Source organism: Macaca nemestrina, chromosome 5 (assembly GCF_043159975.1).
Source record: "Macaca nemestrina isolate mMacNem1 chromosome 5, mMacNem.hap1, whole genome shotgun sequence".
In the NCBI taxonomy this organism is placed as follows: domain Eukaryota; kingdom Metazoa; phylum Chordata; class Mammalia; order Primates; family Cercopithecidae; genus Macaca; species Macaca nemestrina.
Window position 1 is genome coordinate 116,581,697 of NC_092129.1, and position 13,478 is coordinate 116,595,174.

Consider the following 13,478-nt stretch of genomic DNA (forward strand, 5'->3'; position numbering starts at 1 on the left):
CTCATCATTAAAATTAAGTGTTCTCATATAGCTTGTAATATTCACACTTTAACTTTGGAGTTATTTCTGCTTAAAAAGCCACTACTATTTGTCTACTATGAGAAAATCCTTTCTTGTAATCACAGTTGGCTGAACACCAATTACAATTTTTGAAAAATCCTTCTTATTACAGTGGACTTAGTTTCCTCACCTGTGATAATGAACTTTACCTGTGTTCTTGAATAGCAGCAAGGGTCAAAAAACTTCCCACCCTTTTGTGTTTCCAGAAATGACTCACTACAAAGAACCATACTTCCCCAAATTACTTAGACAAAGCTCATAGATGAATACCTTGTTTAACAAACACTGTAACAAAGTGACACACAAACCCTCCAAATTCCTATTTTTTATTTTGGAAATTACTAGCTGAATTGTTTGTCCCTGTTAACCAATCTGAAAATAATATTTGATAACTTGACCAAACCTAATTCAGGCTTCTTGCTTTCACCAGGACTCAGAACTTTGGACCGCCTTTGAATTTAAACAAGTGTTGGGAGCTTAACCAAGCACTGGAAAGTAGTTACCACCCCTCACCGTACCTCTCAGAACTGGCTGACCACAAAGAAGAAGTTTCCTGCTCAAATACCTGATCACCACACTTACTCGTCCCATGCTCTCATACCTAGCTTTTTCTCTTCCTGTTTACCTCAGTATTAAAGAAAAGCCTTTCTGCCTGAGCTCTGAGATGCTTGTAGATCTTACAGTTGGAGTGCACTCCCTATTGCAATACCCCCTACTATTGCAGCCGTCTTTTCAAATACAATTTCTCCTTCTCCAAGTTTGAATTTTTTATTTTTTCACCTGAAAATCATCACCATTTTCATTGATTGCCAAGCTTTCGCTCATCTCTATATTCTACTGTTTTTGGTTCTGACAGCTCTTTTATGCTGTACTACCCGTTACAAATTTAACCAGAGAAGAATCTCAGGGGCAGGATGATTTTGTCACCATGGAAAACTGTGTAAATTAACATGCTAGAGACATGGATAACCCTGAAAAACTAAAGCTGAGAATGGTTCAAAATTTACCAACTCCACTTTCTGAAGCAATGGTTTTTTGACTGACTTAAAAAAAATTGGCTGTGTGTTTTTACACAGAGTCTGAAGACAATCTGAAAATTCAAGTTGGCTTGAAATTTATATTGGACTACCTGTGCTTTTCTACTACAATCAGCTACTAGCCTCACCACCACCATGAATGATGATGCATGTTTTCAATTTTATGCCTCTATTCCTCGCCTGAGAATGTTTCCATAGAACTTGTTATTGTTTGACTTGGGGACTTAATAATCTAAAAGAAACAAGTAGAAGCACCATGGTGTCATGAAAATACCTCTAGGGTAGGAGTCAGGAGACCTGGGCTCTAATATTGGGGTTCCATTTATTTATGGTGATCTTCGGTGGACACTTAAACTCTTCTGGGCTTCCATTTCATTAGAATAATTAATCTTACTACATATTTTAAAGACACAAAGAAATAATGTATCATATCCAGGTTTTTTTCATATTTAAATATCATTACTTGTTTCACATATGTATCCTATATCTTCAATAGATTGAGAGTTGCCTCAGAGACCCGATAGTTCCTAACTGCTTAACATAGCAATAAACACATAATAGTTGTTCAATAAATATCTGTGAATATGTGACTTGATGTATACCACTGTAAGCAATACTAGAAGAAATTCCACAAATAATTCAACAAACGTTTATTGTGTGAACATTATTGTGCTAGGTCCCTTAAGAAACACAAAATGGATCAGACATGACTCCTGCCCTCCAGGCACTTGAGAGTCCACCACAGGATATCAGAAATGCATATAAATAACAAGATCGAATATTTGAAAAGTCCTAAGAGAGGTACAGAAACAGTGGCATAAGAGTTCATGGGACAAATTATTTCTAACTTGGAGGAAAAGTATGAAAAACTTTATGAAAATGAAATATGAGTTGTCCTTTAAAGCACAAGTAAAATTTAGACAGGGGAAAGGGAAGAACTTCTAGGGGAAGGGCACAAAGATTCTGGCTGGTCATGAGTGCAGTGGGCCAGGAAGGCACTGCCCAGGCTGGAATATATATGCTCTCCTGCCTAAGGGGACAGCTGTGACTCAGCTTTGGAAGAATGTGTGCATGTATGTGTGCGTGTGTTGTGTGTTTGTGTGCACATGAGAGAGACGGAGTTCAGGGGACACTTAAAAGGAGTGGAGTAGAAGACGGCTTCCTTAAAATTATCATTCCTTGAGACTTATTCACCTGCAGTTTTTGCTATAGATTAAAAAACAAAGAATACCACACCACAACTCGACATTCTTAGAGTAGCCAAAAAATCCACGCTAACATTTTTAAGTGTGCAATTTCTGGATAGCTTTCACATATACATCTAATATGGAGTTACTAGAACTAAAGAAAAATCAAAGTGAAAATATGTAAGATTTTATTTTACAGCAGTGAATCTGTAGAAGAAATATTAGCCTAATGTATTGAATTTATATGTTTTTAAAGATATTGAATTTGTATGTTTTCAAACATATGGTTAGTGTGTTTCTTTTCCTTCCAGATTTTACAGTGTGGAATGGGTGACCACATACATGGTCTGCATTAGGTAACGGAGATGAAACTGAGCATTATGGATTTGTGTGTGTATATATATATGTAGATTGATACATATATTCAGAGATATATACATATATACATACACATATGTGTATATTATATATGTATATATGTAGAAAGAGAAAGAGTAAGAGGGAGAGATTTACCAAATATTATTCCTGTCACCAAAAAGTCATCTTATAAATAGGCTATACAATTACATTATAATTAGCATAAAAGTTATTTTATTGAAAAATCAGTCCTTAGTTATGTAATACTTTTTTTGCATAATGATGTTGCTTTTATTTTTAAAATCTAATTAAAAATATACTTTTAACATCTTGACATTGAGAACATTGTAAGTTTCTGACAGGAGTTCAGCCTGAGCTGTGTGGTTTTTAAGGCTCTAGCTTAGAGGCGCACTTGAATGTTGAAGCACCGTAGTCTCCGCCTCATGGCCTGAGTGCCTTCAAGGTCGTGAAGAGCAGGAACTGATTCACTTGAGTTTGAGGCAGACCACAGAAGACCACACAGCTCAGGTTTAACCACAGACTAATCTAAATACACATTTTAGGAACTTCGAAGACCCCGGTCTCCTCTCCACCCCCCTTCCCTGCCTCAGACTAAAAAAACACATCTGAAATCATTGAAATGACCAAGAAACTGCTAAAATCCTTCCCCATGGTATTTCCTTTAATGTGTATCTGAGGATAGTGAGAGAAATTACCAGTGTGACTTTAACACAAGAGAAGACACTAGGGACTGTTTGTGCATTTGGCTCACCTCAGGCTTCCAGAGACAATCGTTCAATCAAATACATCCACTCTCCTTTTCCTTCTGCTAGAGACTATATAGATAAAAATTTTTTAAGTCCTGAAGAAGTTCATTTTTTTTTTGTATGCGATGAAGAACTGTAGTATGAGTAGTTTCCTTTGTGAAACATGCAGTGAACTTCATTACTTAAAATTAACATTTTTCCCTGTTTTGTTTTCTGTATTGGAACTTACTGTTGTCTACTAGTTATCTTTTTGCCACAAGATAGAAAAAACATAATATTTATGTAAGAGTATGATGGCAGCAGATTTCTGACAAGCCCCATTTACATGGTACATTGTTCCAAAGAATGTTTGAGTAGAAAATACAGAAGCACTATACAAACCTATTATTACATTTGAGAAATCATTAGCCTCAAAGGAGTAATAATGGTATGCTATTAAAACCATGAATACATTTTTAGTATCTGTATTGAAAAAAAAACTTTATAAATATGTAAATTTCTGTTCAACAAATCCAAAATAAAATGCACTAAAAAACTGATATGTAGACAAAAGTTTATTTACACCATACAACATTTTAAATATTTTATACACAGCTGCAGCAGAGAAAGCTTCTCAGAGCTTTCTAGAGAAAACTGCAATAATAAAGATGTGAAATATATTATTCATATAAAAGTGAGATTATTACTTTATTGCATTTAAAGCAATGAAGAATGTAGCTCAACAAACATTCATTTAATGACAAAAACTTTGCTTTTATATTATAAAGTAAAAAGTGTAGTAATGGCCAAACAGACTGTTATAAACTTTAAAAACTGCATAAATATATACATTGTGCTTCATGGTGAAGTTTTTTGAAAACTAAACCATATGAAGCGGTTACAACATGAATCGTTGCTTGAGGTTTATCTATAAAGATTACCTTACAAATCCATTCCACGGGTACTTACAACACAGGATGGTCAGAACTGTACACCTGGTCATCTCTCCACTAGCCTGACTAGTGAGAAGTTACCATATGAAAACACCACTGACATTTGGCACATGAAGGTCCTGACATAAGATAGTCACACTGTCCAGATAGAAATGTCAGGCTTCCCAAGTCTTAAGTGTCAGTGCAATAAATTGTTTTGTCTCTACCTCAGTCCATTTTGATTTTGTTAAACTTCTGTTTGAAAATCACCCTCTTGCACATCCAGAGGCAAATTCAGACACTTCTCCCACTCTGCCGGCCTCAGTTCCAAAGCATCCTTTGCCTCTGTGTCTAAGACATTGATTGTGGTGTAATGCGGGTATTCACTGGGGTTTTTGAAAGTGTCCCATGGATTCTTGTTTGGTGCTGGGTTTTCCTGTTGAGAAGAGAGGGAAAGAGAGTCATTTATGTGAGGACTAGGATCACCGCTAGTTGAAGTTTCCAGGAAGAGAGCGTGTTTGTAATCTTAATCCAATTTCTATGATGCAGAGATGACTTGAAAATATGGCCAACTGCGGGAAATAGTTTTTGATTTTAGTTTTATTTCATTGAACAAACTGATGAATACCTTCTCTAAGTTACCCAACAATTTTCTAGGAATCAAAGGAAGTGAACACTAGTATAGAAGGCAAAGTAGGTGATGTTTTGTTTGGGGCATGTTGTGAATTGTCAGTATGGCCATATGTTGAAGTAGGAAGGAGAGTTAAGTCACCACTAAGATTAAATGTAGAAAATGTAAGTATTGTGACAGAAATTTGGTGAGATTAGCAGATTTGAGGTCTTGTGGGGCATATTATTTAACAATAAAAAGTCACTCAAGGTAACAGTATTTCATTAAATAATTTAGAACACTATGCCTAGTTTTTCTCAAGAAATTAACATTTTAGAATATTTAAATGCTGCTATATTCTCTTGTTTTGTGGGTCTTTTTGTTGTAGAATATAGAGATTCACTAAAATTAATAATTATTGAAGAGATAAAATTTAACTGTTTATCTAAGTACTTTTTTAAACTTTTAATTGTATACCAATGAATTCTATCAGGTTTGAAAGATGTTTCCCTTTTGAAAATCACTGCCTTTTAATTTCTACTGGCTCTTTATTTATATTTTTCAGAATTATTAAAATGATCTTAGAAGCTTAATATTCCAATTTCCTTTTTATTTTTCATTATAGAATGTCATGTTTAGTGAGAATATTATAGTTGTTGAATGTAAACCTTCCCTGCTCCCCAAATCTGGCCTTTAACTGATTATAACTAATTATCAAGTGAACATAAAATAGGTACTTGAATTACTATCCAAATTCCACTCAATATATTAAACATCATCTGTAGAAATACTTATCATACTTAAGCCAGGTGCAGTGATGTGTGCCTGTAATTCTAGCTACGTGGGAGGCTGAGGTAGGAGGATTGCGTAAGTCCAAGAGTGTGAGACCAGTCTGGGCAACATAAAAAACCCAAAACCAAAAACCAAAACAACAACAAAAACACTTATCACAACTGGAAATTAAATTAATAAAATATTTAATGCATTAGATGTTTTCAGCACTGATTAAACTTACTCCCGAGAATATATGGGGAAGAAAGGTTAATAGTAAACATTTAACAAAAGGTTAATTTTTAGGATGTGTGGAGGGAATTAATTAATTCTGCTTTAGTCAAATGTTCTAAAGTCTCATGAATTATAGTCTTGTAGCTCTCCCTCTACCTTATCCTTCCTTTCTTTCCTCTCCCCCTACCTTATCCTTCCTTTCTTTCCTCTCCCCCTCTCTGCTTCCCTTCAATCAATATTTATTTATCAGCTGCTCTGTGCCAGACACCATATTAGCTACCAGGGAGGATGAAGTCATAATCAGCATGGTCCACTAAGAAGCTCAAGATTTAAAGCCTGATACATGCAGGTCCAAATTCCAGTTCCTCCACTTCAGATGAATGCGATTTTAAACAAGTGATTTCATTTTTCTGAACCTCAGCCTGAATATCTGCAAAACAGAGATATGCTTTATATTGTGGGCCAAGGAGTTGGCAGAACATGTGGATTAATGCCTACTTTGTGGGGTTGCAAAAATACAAAAAATGGGGTAACCTAGAATAATGCCTGGAGAATTTAATAAACACTCAATATATAGTAACCATACTTATTACAGAAGGGTTTATAGTTAAATGGAGGTTAAAACATGTTAATATTTATATCTATCATCTAGGAAAAGTGCTATGGGAATTCAGAGAAGGGTAGAGAGATGGCTTCTTTATATGGGAAACACATAAAACTTTCTGAGAAAAGTGACATTAGGGCCAGAATAGAGGGCTGGGCTTGGCCATGAACACATATGTGTGGTTGGAGGCCTGGTGGCTGAATGGCGCACTGGGAAGTAAAAATCTAGAGAGCATGGAGATGGGAAAACCATGAGAACAGTGACCTATCTATTTTAGTTGGCATAAAAAAGAATAGCAGAAAAGTAGGCAGAAGGTGAAGTGGAAGCCAGATCATAAGGGATTCTGAATGCCTGGCTACTAAATTTGGAATTTATTTTGTAGGCAATAGGGAGATGTTGAACGTTTAGGGGCACTATGGTGAGACCTGAATCATCAAACATCAACTGAAAGGCTTACTGTTTCAAATTCTGCTGAATCAGATCCATAGTGGACTCATTTATCATAGACAAGGGTTGTGTCTATAGGAGATTTCTGGGAATCCTTAGTTTGACAGAAGGTCCAATTAGCTCAATCCTGAAAGAACTCACACTGTTTAAAGTGTTAGCTCATTTGCTTGGAATATATAGGGGTTCCATTATGTGTGGAACAGATATGATTTCAAAGATCAACCATTATGGATATGTGAACTAAAATGGCCAATTTTAAACTTTGTCAGAAAATCTACATTCTAATTTCAAATGGTATTATTGTCACTACATGACCTATTGAATTCCTGAGAGGTTCTATTAGTGGGTAATACATTAATTCATAATTCATAAATTCTGGCTTTCGGCTAATCTTTAGCATCCCAAGTCACTCCCAGCTCAACTGGGGTTCTCATTATTATTCACAAATGTGTGGATGCCCTTTAGGTTAGAGCCTTCTTTAGTGGTAAAAAAAACTACTGCACCCAGAAGTCAGAGTGGGAACAAGATCTGCAGGGAGTAGGGAGGGACCTCGTTGTCAGCGTATGGTACCCAGGAGTGACTCATCCTCCTGTGTGTTGGGTGTGATAAGAGAGGAGCCTACAGATTCTCATACTGAAAAGTGTAATATCGTCAATGGTCCAAGTAAATGATGAACTGTGGAGCAGTCCAAAGGGATCATTGAATTTGGTGGTGAGAGCTGTAGGTGCCAGGAAAGGTTTCAATGGAGGTATGAATCTTATGATAAAAACTTCAAAGTTAGTGTAAGTCTCCGAATTTATGCAGCTGTTTTTTGTTTATGTATGTTTTGCACTTGAGTACAGAATAAGGAGCTGTAGTTAAACAGATGCATATTTGTTAAAGGCTCAAAAATTACAAATTCCATATAAGCCAACGTGCACGAAGCTTCCCAAAATGCTAATTTGGTCTTAAGCTGCATCAGTAGAAATAGGATGTTCGGTAAACAGAGTTCAGAGCCACCCAAAAATATGGCAGGGCTGCCTGAGCATATCCCATAGTTCATGGATCCAGAGCACACTGGCTGTCCACTTGTGGATAGGTCCCTTCCTCCCTTCATCCATCTATCCTTTCCTCTTTTGTCCTTTCCTTTTTTTCTTCCTTCCTCTCTCTCTTCTTTCATTCCTCTCTCTCTTCTTTCATCCCTTTTTCTTCCAACCTACCAACATTTGGGTATGAAGCAAAAAGGAGTATGCTTATTTTTAAAAAGTAAGAATTTGCAAAAGCTACTTGGGGGAAAGAGATCTTGACTGAATGGTTTGTGAGACACACACAAAGTAAAATAGTTTCTTCTCTGGATATAAGTGTCTTCTCTTTTTTAGTGTGATTTAAATGTTTTCCTGCCTGGAAGCAAGGAAATGGACTAAATGGTTTTTTGGTTTCTCTTTGATTCCCCAAATTCTATTATTCTACGTAATTACCATCATTTGCAGTGCCAGGCAGGTGCTGTGAGTTAGCAGCCCAGAAGAAAAAAAAAAAAAAAAGGAAGAAAGAAAAACCCCTTTATTTGAGATTTTAAAAAAGTCTTTCTCCACCCAATTATGCAATTTTTCATTAATAATGTGCCACTACAAATTATGTGACTAAATTAAGGATAATGAACTCACTCGTGCTCATTATTAATCAAAACCAAATAAGGAAGTTGCATTTTTTTTCTCTCTCTTCTCAGATATTTAGGATGACAGTCAAGCAGCAATGACAATTCTATCCTCTCCACTCCTAACCTTCCAAATGGTAAATATTTATAAATCTCTTCTAGAAGAGGCATGTTGCTGCAGAGATGTGATGTAATTAGTAGACTATTTTTTGTTGTCAGGAAACTGAGATACAGATAGTCGTGCCATTAATGATTTAATACCCAGACCATACAACAAGGGGAAAGTACAATCATATTATAGCAGTTAGCCAGCTGTATCTGTTGCATAAGACTTTTAGATTTGTAAATATAACCCTCTCCTTTTCTAAGTAATGAAGTTTCTTCAATTATTTCATTGTTAGATTTTACTATTTCAAAATGTGTAGCTAATGTGTTTAGGTCTAATCTCAATGGTGTAATTCTCATTTGCATGTTAGCTAAAAATTGATAGCTTTCTATGAGGAGGAGTAGAAGAGGAAGATCCACTCATTATGAATGAAGTGTTTTCTATTTGCCTAGCATTTGATTGGTGATAACAAATAATACATGATTCCTACTTTAAGGAGAAAAATTGATGAACAAGAAACTATTAAGAGACCAATTAAGAGTTAAAGTGTGTATTTCTTATAGCCTTCCTTTAACACAGATTGAACGATCATAGCTATACTATAAATCAATAGCAGCCATGATAGCTTACTACAACCGGCATTGTACCAGTACTGAGAGGAATAAAAGAAAAACATAAAGATATATAAATGCTTACTCTTTAGCTCTTCAGAAGCTAACATTACTAATCAGGAAGCTAGGGCTAAGTCTCATAAAATACATATGGAAGAATCACTAGATTAAGAAGGTGACCAAACATCATCTACTTTAGAAAAATATGAATATTGATGTCTGGAAAAGAAGATGGACCATCCAGGGACTGCAAAGAGTATGAGGCAAAGAAAGAGCCCCACATTTGGGCGAAGGAGAAGAGCTGGTGTCAGATGGCAGTCCCAGCTCTATGTCTTATAGCTGAGCCTCAGCTTCCTAACCTATAAGGTGCTTCCTAACCTACTTGCTTTTGAAAGTGTTGTAATGACTGAAGATACATATTAATTACTGTTTTCTATGCTCCATTTAGGAGGGTGAAATTGAAGTTTAGAAACCTGAGTTGGGTGACTTGCTTAAGATCAGATAGTTCTCGATTGAGCTTTCAACTAGTATACTGATTTCTAGAGTCCTGGTCCAGCGCTCTTATAATTATGTAAACTTCTGTGAAGCTATGAGTATGCCATAAACATAGTAATTGTACAAAGTTATTTTATTTGATGAAGTCCTGTACTAAGATTGTAATAGTGTGAATGAATGAGAAGAGAATGGTCACAGTTAATAACCAGAGTCCCCAGTGTTGATGTGTGTACGAAAATTCCTACCAAAAAATAAGTAAATCTCCTGGAGACAAAAATCTATCACTCTGGTTTCAGGTAACAACTTCATATACACAAAACAATTACATTTATGTCAGACATTCAAATGAAAATGGAAATATTAACCCAAAGGGATATTCGAAAAGAAAATTAATTTTAACTCTGATAGTAAAATGATCAGATGAAGCCAACATAGTTTTGATATGTAACCAATTCTAACTAAAGCTTATAAATGAGGATATGTGAAATATCAATAAAATGCCTAAAGATTCTGCCATTCCTAATTTGTCTTGGTAGACTTTCCAAAGTACGTTTTCGAGGCTTATACATTTTTTTCTATGTAGGCTCGTTTTATGTTCCCACGATAAGGAGGTCCTGGAAGGCAGGAATAATATCTGGCATCATGCATCTTCTACTCAGGCATTGAAGCAAAGCATACTTACCATACTGCTCGTATTTGGTATATCCCGAAATCTGTCCAAAGTTTGAAATTTCTGATTTAGCTCTTGAAATAGTTCCATATGCCTCTTCCTTGTATGCATGACCTTCTGCAAAAGAGAACAAGATAGCTTTCATCCCCAACTTGATGTATGTTTTTCAAACAAGAGATTCAATACTTTTGCTTTAATAATAAGGATAATCAAGTTTGGCAGGAACCAGGAGGTCCTACAAGATGCACAAATGCAAATAAGTTGCACCAAATCATTGTCTCATATTCAGCACTTCTTACACATTAATAATTGGCTTTTTCTTTCACTTACAAGACTACGAAAAAAAAAAGGTTTTCTTGTGGGTACATTAAAAATGTACCAGTCATTTCTGAGTAAGATTTTCATTATTCAAAAGTTAAAGCTGTTTTACAAAAAGTTATAATATTTTTAAAATGTTAAAAAACTCGAACTGGTAAAGCACCCAGTCCCTGATGTTTGTCATGGGAAATATTACTTTTTTATGTCTTATTTCTGTAAACACTAAAATCCTAGTTGGCTGTACTAAAGTGGGAGCAAAATCCCAAACCCTGCCATTAAGGCTGAATCAAAGCACTAAAGTGCCTGAAATATATGTGGGATGTAAAACCTTGCATTTTCCATGTGCATAATGATTAAGCTTCATAGGAGGCAAATCTGACCCATAGATTTCATCAATTTGTTTAAGAGATGGTACAGATTCTTAACAATTAGGGTTCAGAACATAAATTGTGTGGCTGATATGCTTCTAAAATCACAGATACAAATATATTCATACTTCTCATCCCTGGTTACACCCTTTTCTCCCAACTTCACCATAACTCAACAAATGGAGTCAAATAAAAATGACCTTGGGGTAAGTATCATGGGGTGAATCTTGTTCAATTACAGATCATTTCAGAACCCCAAAGAAGAGTTAGATAATAAGTACCCTGTATTTGTAATTGTTATTTTAAAGGAGAAAATGTCTTCCTCCGTTTTGATTTTTTAAAGTTAAAAATCAGTATTTTGGTGATTCTCCAAGACTATGCCTTCATATTTTGTAAGATTTTACTGTATTTTAAGCATATGCCTCATAACTTACCATTTGTTCATGTGGTTTGCATAGGTATATTATATCTATGTTTAAGCTAGAATTTGAATATTTGGTCCATTGTTTTAATTAGCAAATATTTTCAAAAATAAGGATTTGTTTTGGAAAACAATTTATAGTTGGGAAAGCTGTAATGCCTAATTTCCTTCTAAAAGACACTGCAGAGAAACACTTTACCTCCTTGAGGAAAAGGAAAAGGGCAAAAGACAAAAACAATGGAATCTTTAACACATTAAAAAAGCCTGTTCTCTCCTATGCAAGTTTAATTTCCTGTATTTAATAAATATGTATCTAGGCAATACATTATTTAGTTCATTTCTTTCCTTTCACTAGCCTACTTTTATGTGAGAGATTTCTGTCATTTTATGTCTTGCAACAATCAGTTTCTGTCTTTGCTCCTTTTGGCTCTAGGAGTTGGCTGTGTGAGAATCAGGTGTTTGAGGACAAGAACATGGCAACATTACTCATGATAGGGACATGAAACATAGCAAGCAATTATAGCAAGCAATTAACTTCCCATCAGTTTGGGGGAGAATATACAAAACAGATTTGCAGGATTAATAGAGAAACACCAGGCAAACATAATTTGACTAGTGATGGCTTGTGGGGATTTAGGAGAGAGAGGATTTGCATAAGCAGCTCAATGGGGAGATTCTGAGGACCCTGTCAGTTGCAAACATAAAGTAGCACATTCTTTCCTTCGGGAGACAAACACTTTCATGCAGTACCAGGTTCTAAGACACTGATTAAAATATGGATTTGTGTATAAGGAACACTTAAAAAAAACCTATTGTAGTTAGAAAACTGGATCTGCTTCTAACTTACAAATTTCATTTTTCATAATAGTGAATCTTTTTGTATAGAGTTATTTTCTTCTATGGTACAGTAGGGGTGATGTACTGACATTTTTCTAGAGATATTTTATTCCATCATTTACTACATACTTACGAGCATCACATATTGTGCTAGATGCTCAGGTAATGATGTTGCACAAAATCTGATTGAGTTCCTGATCTCTTATAGCTTGCAGTCTAATGGAGGACACAGGCATAATAATTCGAATAAATGTAAAACTGTAAGTGTGATAAAGAAAACATATGGTGCTGCTATGAAAGTGATAGGATAATTTGCTAAGATAAATCCAAGTGAGGCAATTCCCTCATTTTAATATATCCATTTTTAATTTGAAATTCCTCGAATTAGTTATTCCCATGGTCTTATTTGTCTATCCTCTCTTTTCCATTTTCTAGGATTCAGAAAGTTTCTAGCTCAATTTTTAAGTCTATGCTGGAATCCCCTCTTTCAATGGGATCTTTCCTTTTCAAGTACAAGAAACTCATTCTCTTCTAAGACAGTTGATGCCAAAGGCATAGCACCCTTATTTTGAGATGAGCATCTGATGATTTTTGTTTGTGAAGTCTCCAATTATCCTTCATCTTGTGAGGAATCTGATTTTGCTTTGGGGAACTATACCTTCCCATGTTGCTGGAAATGTCCGTTGACATTCCTACTATTCTCTGGCCAAGAGGTGAATTATTCTGTCCCCTTCCAAAAGTTACTTCATTAGTCAAAGTCACCTAATGTTTGTTGCTGCCAAATATACTAGATAAAGCATTTTTAAGAAGCAAACCAAGCATCAAATACATTCCATGGAAAAGAAGATATACTAGCTGATTGGAGGTTTTATAATTATATTCTGATTGAACGGGTAGTACCTAATTCAGAACTGGGTGGATCATATTTCAAATAATTGGATTGCTATGAAAGTCTAAAAAGTATACAGGAAAAATATAAAGGGATGCTGGTCACCAATATTGTATAACCAGAAACCATTTTGATATTTTCTACA

General features: G+C 35.3%; 1 protein-coding gene across 4 annotated transcripts in view; it reads right to left on the minus strand.

Moving 5' to 3' along the window:
- Positions 1-3,944: 3,944 nt before the first annotated feature.
- LOC105479493 (adhesion G protein-coupled receptor B3) overlaps positions 3,945-13,478 on the minus strand; it is a 735,858-nt gene continuing 726,324 nt past the window's right edge. For all 4 annotated transcript variants that reach the window (XM_071095963.1, XM_011737487.3, XM_071095965.1 and 1 more), the window contains 2 exons: positions 10,513-10,617; positions 3,945-4,755 (listed from right to left, as the gene is read on the minus strand). In XM_071095963.1, the coding sequence (XP_070952064.1) occupies positions 4,567-4,755; positions 10,513-10,617 (294 nt within the window). In that variant the 3' untranslated portion in view covers positions 3,945-4,566. The remainder of the gene's footprint in view (positions 4,756-10,512; positions 10,618-13,478) is intronic.